Source organism: Cicer arietinum, chromosome 7, assembly GCF_000331145.2.
Source record: "Cicer arietinum cultivar CDC Frontier isolate Library 1 chromosome 7, Cicar.CDCFrontier_v2.0, whole genome shotgun sequence".
In the NCBI taxonomy this organism is placed as follows: Eukaryota; Viridiplantae; Streptophyta; class Magnoliopsida; order Fabales; family Fabaceae; genus Cicer; species Cicer arietinum.
Window position 1 is genome coordinate 630614 of NC_021166.2, and position 9205 is coordinate 639818.

The 9205-nt window shown below is 29.3% G+C and overlaps 2 protein-coding genes across 2 annotated transcripts; one reads left to right on the top strand and one right to left on the bottom strand.

Annotated features, from left to right (window-relative positions):
* Nucleotides 1-585: 585 nt before the first annotated feature.
* LOC101500371 (uncharacterized) lies at nt 586-1359 on the bottom strand. The gene has a single exon (XM_004507547.4). The coding sequence runs from the start codon at nt 1247-1249 to the stop codon at nt 686-688; it is 564 nt and encodes a 187-aa protein (XP_004507604.1). The 5' UTR covers nt 1250-1359; the 3' UTR covers nt 586-685.
* A 2448-nt stretch (nt 1360-3807) lies between these two features.
* On the top strand, nt 3808-9027 carry LOC101502906 (uncharacterized). Its single transcript, XM_004507554.4, has 11 exons — nt 3808-4208; nt 5301-5393; nt 5546-5625; nt 6017-6130; nt 6233-6306; nt 6584-6660; nt 7173-7256; nt 7340-7432; nt 7542-7649; nt 7732-7788; nt 8115-9027. The coding sequence occupies exons 1-11, from the start codon at nt 3849-3851 to the stop codon at nt 8442-8444; spliced, it is 1470 nt and encodes a 489-aa protein (XP_004507611.1). The 5' UTR covers nt 3808-3848; the 3' UTR covers nt 8445-9027.
* The last annotated feature ends 178 nt before the right edge of the window (nt 9028-9205 follow it).

The following is a 9205-nucleotide window of genomic DNA, read 5'->3' on the forward strand; positions in this document are numbered from 1 at the left end:
TTGCTGTTAAGCCGAAAAAACACTGATTTTTCGGTAGAGAGCTAGTTAAAAGATTGGATAAAAATACTATTGATTTGCATTGGTGAATAAAATTGAGAAGTTGAATTAACAATCACTTTGAATTAACAAATTTAAATTGGCTAATCCAAATAACATTAGAGATGAGAGAAGAAATCATCAAAGTCAATAAACTATTTTATAGTTTATTAGATTAATTTAAATTTATTTGATCAAAATAAAATGTATTTAGTAAATGAGCTTATTACACTAGCCTATAACTCTTCTTGAAATGGTATTTGATTTTGAAGTAGCATTTAAATTTATAATTGATAACTTGAAACATTATTAACGTCATATCTTGCATATTTCATCAACTAGTTTACCGGCCATAATCTGATTTATCAGCTATAATATGATTTATTAATTTATCGTTTAATTTTATCAAATAGATCTTAAACTAAACCTGTATCCAATAGGCTCATAACCTGTATCCAAACTGTGTTTATAGTCAGCAACATGATGGCCTTGTTACAAGAAGTTAAGCAGAACACCCAAAGAAAAAAACTCACAAAAACAGCAAAAACATTAAACATTAAGAATTGCAAAATATAATATAATAGTAAAAATGAAGGGTCCTTAGATATCATAAGAAATTGGAGCTATGTATGTATGTAAGAAAAAGAATCTAGTTTCCATAATCATAACTAAAATCAGAAACACCAACCATAGCAGAAATAACTTGAGAAACAATGTAGAAGCCACCACCCAAAATAGAAAGGATAAGAATTGCAGTAATTGGATTCTTGAGAAGCTCAAAAATAGGCTGCAAGATTGTGTAAATAGCACCTGTACTAACAGTTAGTGCATACAATCCATACCTTCTAACATTGTCCCAAAACTCTTCCACAAGTGGTCCTTCAGGTCCCAAAGCCAATGCTTTTTCTTCATCCATTCCACTCAGAACCAACAAAATTCCCAATGAAACAACTCCCATTATTACAATCCTTGATTTCCTATTTTCAAGAACTTCAAGTTTCTTCAATGGTTTGTGTTTGAGAGTAACTGGAGTTTGTTCTGTAAGTGTTACTTCAATTTTAGAAGTTTGGTGTTTCAAGTTTTTGAACCCATAGGATGTTACTAATTTGGTGGGTTTGATAAGTAATTGAGGGGTTTTTGAAGTAAAAAGGGAACAAGAAGGGTTGGAGGAACTTGGAAGGTGGAGTTTTAATTTCAAGCTGAGATTTTTCATCTTCTTTTTTCTTCCTTAATTTTAGGTAGCTAGCTAACCTTTTAAGTCTGTTCAATTCAATTTGTGGATGTAAATGAAGCTCTTTTCACAAATGCTATCAATGCAATCTTATCTTCATTTCTTTAAATTTTATATCATTTTATGCCCTTCTTACCTTATCTTACATATATACGGCCCCCAAATGTGGACAACTCTAATTTATTCTAAATTTAATTGCACTTTTTATCTTTTTATTTTTATTCAATTTGTAAAAGTGGTTGTCCTATTTTAAAATTAAATATATGATATTTTTTTTAGATTTTTAAATTAAAAAAATTATGATAGGATATATTTTAAATGATATAACATACAATATTATAGTATTCAATGAATATTTATCAAATTGTAATAAAAATTTATAAAATATATTTTTAGTTAGAAAATTTAAAAAAGAGATCAAAATTATTGAATTTTAAAATAGGGTAACTATTTTAGTGAATTAATAAAAATAAAAAGATCCAAACTGCAATTAAATGTTCATTTTAAAATTAATTTTATGTTGGTGTAAGTATCAACACTAACGTATATGTTTGTCTATCTTTATCGATAAAATGATTCTTGGATTAGAAAGGAATGGTGAAATTGTAAATAAATTTATTTATTTATTTTAACCATCTAATTTTTATGAGAAAAGAGTCCTAGTAATCTAGATTCAGTTGGAACATAAATAAAGTATGATAAAAAATTAATCTAATTAGAATTTAAATTTAAAATTCTCCTGCACGATTCATCTTTAACTGAAATTTATTAATCTTTTAAGTTCAGTTAATAGACCAAAATATAAGAAAAAAATAGTTACAATTAGTGGGACCAAAATATAAATAAAAAATAACTAATTTAATTGTATTCAATACTATTATTATCAAAATATCCTTCAAAATTAAATTAAATGTTGGGTTAATTTTGGAAATGTAATATTTTATTGTGTGAAGGAAATTAAATGTAGTTAATTATTATTTTTAATATATTTGTTATTAGTTGTGTTTGCTTCTAATTGAGTCTTAAAGTAGTACTATTATATCAAGTTTCTTAATTAACATGATTTGATAAGTGATATTCTATGTCAAGAGAGTAATGAATAGAATTGTTAAATAGAAGGAGATATAAATAAGTGTATTAGTGAATCAAAGATTGAATTTAAGTGGTTAATTAATTTATATTAAAAATAAATTGTTCGAAAGAACTCGAGTTTAAATTTTCCCTAAAACATTTACTTATCAATAATAGAGTTATTTTTTAGAACATAAAACTTTACTTGATTTAACTAAAATAGTTTATCCTTGGTAAGTGCTTTTGTTTCAAAGGCAGCGTTTGGTAAAAAAAAGTGATTATGAAGAAGAGCTTTTTTGCTTGCTTAAGAAAGCAGTGGAAATGGCTGGTGGTTTTTATGTTGCTGATTTGTTCCCTTAATTTAAGCCTATTGATGTGATTACTAGGATGAAAGCTAAATTGGAAAATATGAAAAAGAAGCTTGATAACATTTTAGAAAGCATTATCAAAGAGCATCAATTAAACCATAATCAAGGACATGGTGAAGATCTAGTTGATGTTCTTTTACATGTTCAACAACGTGGCACTTTTGAGATCCCAATCACTAACTGACGACAATATCAAAGCTGTCCTATGGGTTAGTTATTAAATTTGTCATAAAAATTATATATAAATTCTCATTTCACCGCAAACAACAAAAAGTGCTGTTTAGATTTAGTAGACTTAACGGGTGGCATAATATAATTGGAAATTGACCGGTGCATTCCAAACTTAAGAATGCATCGAAGTGTTAGCAAAAATAAATATGTTAATTTGTAAATACAGGACCAATAATAAATTTTGAATCTCAGTTTTTATTTAGATTTTTTATTTTTCTAATTTAAAAAATTATTCTTCTATTTTAAAAGTTAATTTTCTTAAAAAAAATATTGAACTAAAAAAGTAAATTTTTTATGTATTTTAAATAACGTGACATGCAATTTTATAATTATAATTATTTAAATACATTAATTATTTATATGTTATTAATTAAATTACAAAAATAAAATAAAAATTTTAAAAAAATTAGTAGAATTTTTTTATTTTACATCGTTTTATTATAGTCACTTTATTTAAAGTATATCATGTTGTTATTTTTTAATTAAAAAATTAAGATAAAATATTAAAATTATTATATTTTAAATTGAAGGGACTGTAAGTTGATAAAAATAATATAAATAACTTTTATTTATCAAAAATTACAGAAACAGTTTTTTAACAAATTTTCACAAAAACGGCCCAAAAATGTACACGGAGCACTAATGGGTTACACGTTCAAACTGAACCGCAAACCCGCCAAAAATCGTTTAGTAAAACGGTCGAAATGGGGCCCACTATTGTAGCACACATCACGGGAATGAAGAATGTTTGTTACTTAAATTAAATTTTTTATATAGACCAAAAAAAGAAAAGATTTATTTTTAAAAAAGAACTCATAAACAGATTTTATATCTGAAAGCGCATAGGATTAGTTATCATCAGCAGTTATAGTAGTGCCTTTGCTTACACGTAACTTGTTTATCGATCATCAATGGCGAAAAAACACCTATCTGAAACTCAACACAAACACAAACACAAAGATGAATATGAATATGAATCGTTTTCTTCGGATTCGGAAATCGAATATGAACCGATAGATGTTATTAGTTCTTGGCGTCCCAATGCTCATGGTGGCCATCACTCCCTTTCTTCCACCTTCCAACCTCTCTCCAATCGCTACCAAAAATTCTCCCATCACATTCGAGCTTCTCCTTTAGAGGAATGGGAAGAAGGAAGCATGAATATTGCCATGTCTAACACTGTTACCACAGCAATTCGTGCAACTGTCAGAGACATGGCTATTGGTAAAACTCGAACTTCCGAGAAAGCCGATCGGGCCACTGTTGAACAGGTAAATATTAATTATTTCATCAAATTTTACAATTCTAGACGAAAGAAAGGTAAAGAAAAATATAAGACTTATAAAACTAATAAGAAAAACTAACTGATCTAAGAGCATCTACAACGGTGAACTCAATATGGGTTTTTTAGATGGGGTCCACTGTGCCACATCATCTTGAAGCAATTTACTCATTATCTAAACTCAACATGATTCAAGTTCTACTATGCCACATCACCTTAAATCAACTCATTCATTTTTTACGGTTTAACTTTTAAAAAATCATATTATATTCCATTACTTTAATTTATACATTAATATTTAATTTTATTATAACTTAAAATATTAATTTAAATGGAAAAATAAATTAAAAAGTACGTTAATAAAAACTTTAATAAACTTCGATAACAAAAATTGTGAAGAAAAAGTAGGAGTAACAAATTGTTTCTATTAATGAGTTAACAATCGTAATTAAAGGAGAAAAAAAGACTAACGGTGGTATATTAACTAAAAAAAAGCTAATGGTTACAAAATTATTATTATTTAATAAATTAAAAAGAAGTTAACGGCTATAAATTAATAAAAATGATAAATTTATTATTATTAATAAATTAATAAAAGGTAGCGGTTATAATTATATTATTATTAAATTATGAAAGTAGATAGAAAAAAAAAATAACTGCTATGAAGCACCGTTCCTTCCTGACAGTACCGTGATGACACCTTGGCACAACTCCAACGGTGAACCCACAAAAAACTGGAAGTTAAGTAATTACACGCTGACGAACGAACTCATTTTCACTCCCGTTGTGGATGCTCTAAGTGACTAATTAGTCTAACTAACCAATGAGTAATATTGGATCTGATATAAAATATAAATTTTAGTTTTGCATTGGGGTATTGATTAAGAAATGAACAAATAGACTGTTTCTTAATGAAAATTTAAATATTAGTACTATGAAAATGAACTATTAAATAGAAACTTTCTAACTTGTATTCGTTAGTTGGGTACTAGTTTGCATTTGCGTTTTTTAAAGTTTCCTTGTTTGTCTTATTCATTTTCAATAATTTGTATGCTACTAATTAATGCTAAAATTCCTCTAGGCAATTGATCCCAGAACGCGCATGATTTTATTTAAGATGCTAAACAGAGGAGTGTTTCAAGATATCAATGGGTGCATTTCAACTGGAAAAGAAGTATGTTATACACCAAAAGCTTTTATTTACATGTTTTAGTTTTTTTTTTTTCGTGATTAAGGTTTTATGACGGAGACTTTGATGTGGATAATTTATTCTATATGTTAATAATTAATATTTCTGTTTGTTACTCTCTTTGTATTTTTTAACAGGCAAATGTTTATCATGCCACCAAATCCAATGGTCAAGAACTTGCAATTAAAGTATACAAAACATCTGTTTTGGGATTTAAGTAAGTGTTATAGGTGTTAGCTTGTTCTAACTTCTTTTATTATTACAGATTATCGTGAACACCAAAATATGAAGAATTACATAGGCTACTTAAATTTTGTTTTCCCTTTATGAAAAGGGCACTGGGATGTGAATTTAAGCAGACTCTCAAATATTATTTTTGTTTTATCATGCAAAATTTTCCTCCATGGGCTGGATCTTTAATATTATCATATATTTCCTCTTTCTTTTCAATTGAATTTAGGGAGTGTATGCTTGCTTATTTATTTCCTTTTAATAATTCCTTAGATACACAAAAAGCACAAATTGCTACATTAAATGGAAGTTTCTTGATTCACAGATGTGTCTTAAATTATTTTATGAACTGAACTTTATGATCTGATTGATATCAGGGATAGAGATAGATATGTGAAAGGAGATTACCGGTTTAGAAATGGGTACTGCAAGCATAATCCCAGAAAAATGGTACAAACATGGGCAGAAAAAGAAATGAGGAATCTTTTTAGGTTTGCATTTGCTCTTATTTCATTCCTTTTTTTTTCTTCTTATGTTGGATATGCACTTTAACTAAAAACTGTTCAGATAATACTGGCTATATTGGAATGCAGGCTAAAGGCAAAAGGACTTAGGTGCCCTACTCCACATCTTCAGAGGCAAAATATCCTTGTTATGGAATTTATCGGTACTGCTTTTATCCTGCATTTTGATACAATCTGATTGTCCAATTATAATCAATTGTCCTCAATTCTGTTTGTTATGTCGAATACCAGTGTGTATAAGATAGAAATTAAGTAAAGTAATGCATGGTTCAATATTGATCAAATGCATTATCAGTCCTAGAAAATTCCAATTTCTTGCTGTAGCATATCATCTCATTCTGGTAATCAATACTGCAGTTTAGACAGAAGAAATGCAAGTAGGTTTTTAACTTAAGTTTTCTGGTGATTTGATTTTTGCAGGAAAGAATGGTTGGGCCGCCCCACTTCTCAAAGACGCAGATTTATCTTTAGACAAGTTACGGGAAGGCTATGTTGAGGTGTGTGCTACAATAGTCTAGTAAAGTTAGCAATGGTTTAGAAGTTGGAAATTAGCCCTTTAGCAGGTTTCTTTAATATAAGGTTCCTGTTTTGGTCCTCATTAGCCTTTTATCTAGAATGATTACTAAAAACTTGAGTTGTCAAATAGCAGTTATAGTGGTGCTATTGCGTAGGGGAATTTTTAACAAATTGCTATTGTTCCACGATACACTATTTAGCACAAAGTGTTGTTAAATAACGGATATATTTGTGCTGTAACTTTGTAGCATAGCGGAATTTGAACAAAACACTATTTTCTACTGTTTTGACAACCCTGCTAAAAGCTCACTTGTGTGATTAAAGCTATTTAGAAGTCTACACTATCTTCTGTGGTATCAATGGTTTAATTTAAGGACTCTCCATTAAAACACTTCTTACGCATTTCTTATACCTTTCTAAATTCTAAAGGTGCTAAGGTTTATTCTGTTATGCCAATTTTTGAGGCTGACATTATGAGCATTTTGTATTTCAGATAATTGTTGCAATGCGGACATTATATCAGAAGTGTAAATTGGTGCATGGTGACCTCAGTGAATATAATATACTTTATTATGAGGTGAATACTACTTTGAGTGTTTATATTTTAGTGATTAAATGTCTCTCTCTAAATAGTTTACTTATTTATTCTTTAATTATCAGGGTCACTTGTATATTATTGATGTTTCTCAAGCTGTTGACCTCGACCATCCTCATGCTCTTGATTTTCTGGTCGAAGACTGTATTCACGTATCCGTAAGTACTCCTACGCTCTAGCTGTAAATTACATATCTCTTGCCCCCTTTCTCATGTGTTGCAGGGCTAATAAGGAAAAAGTGTGATAAACTACTTGTTTTACTTGCAGGCTTTCTTTAAAAGACATGGTGTTGGTGTCATGTCAATAAAAGAACTGCGTGGATTTATTGTTAATGCATCAATTGCTGATGATGCTGTAGATAGTTATTTGGAAAAGGTATTTGTCATCATTAGTTTGTCATTGTTTACATTCTCTGAACAACTTCAAACATATTTTTAATGGATGCAAAAAATTTCAGGTGCAACAAAAAAATTTGGCCGGAGAATATGTATCTGATGATTTGGAATTTGGACAGGTAAATTGTCTTAATAAGTTACTTTGTATTTGAAGGTAACTTGCATTAGCAAGAAAATGAAGGGAAAATTGAAGAAAGAAATTTAGGGAGTTTAATCTTTAGATATTTGTATTGTTGTGAATATCTAAACATGGGAGCTTATTTATACTATCTTATGAAAATGTAAAATTCATACGTTATTTAACCCTCCAATTTTGATTTTTTTTTCTTTCTAAAACAGCATGAGTTTAATTTTGATAACTTTTTTCAATGTAATTTAAAGAACTAGAAGCGCTAGTGATATTGGTCTATTTACCACATTGATTTTTTCTCTTGTTGATGTTAAGAATGCTGAGGAGGATGTACAACAAACAAATGGCGAAGACACTGGAGAAGATTCACATGTTATCTCTGATGGTAGATCTAATCTCTTAGAAGGTGACACCGAGTCTCAATCGGGAGAGGACGAAGTAGATAACGAAAGTGATTCTGAAGAGGTTTCATTTTCTGAAAGTGATCGAGATACTCCTCTTGAGAATATAGCTACTAGAAAACAAGCTAGGAAAGAAAATAAAAAGAAGGTGAAAGAGGAGAAAAGGGAAGCAAGGAAAACTAAAGTCCCCAAGTCTGTGAAGAAAAGAAAGAAAAAATTGTCTAAAGCCCCAAAGACCAGATAGTGAAGATGATCCATATTTTAATAAATTAGGATAAACTTTATATATTTTAATTTGGTTTGTATTAATTCTTAGTTTGCTTTGATTTTGAATTGTAATAGTTTTATTATTGATTTAGTTTTTGTTATGTGTAAGTGAAGATACTTTTCTTACTTACATTAAGTTTATTTTAGAAAAAAAAATAAGATGTAAGACTAATATGGGCCTAGAGAATGCTGTCACTTATGACCCATTTAGGTTTAGAGATAGACTTAGTATAAATAAGCATTTGTAACCTCATGGAGGGCAGATTTTGATTATTATTTTTGTGAGGCTTTGCTCTCTAGAGTTCTTGAAAGAATTCATCTTGAACTTATCAAGGCTGTTAATCCTTGTGGCGTTCTTTTTGGCTTATCAATCTCAAGATTGTGGCGCCATTTTGTTCCTTTGTTTCGTTGCTGAATAATAATATTGAGTTTCCTTTACATCAAATCCTAATACTCCAATTCTTTCAATTTTCGTAATCAGTAACCAGCGTTCATATCTCGAGTTCTATATATTGTTTTTCGGTGATTCAAAAGCCTAACTTGCGTTTCAGAACGTCATCTTTCACCTCGATTTGGAATGAATCGGAGTTTCGCAGCGCCGTTTATCACGTTCTCCAACCAAACGCGATTTTCACTCAAATTTGTAAGTTCCGACCTAGAACGATCTTTAAAGTGAACTATGACTATTAGGATCATATCACAAACACACCAATTGGATGCACAAGATTGGTTAAAAAC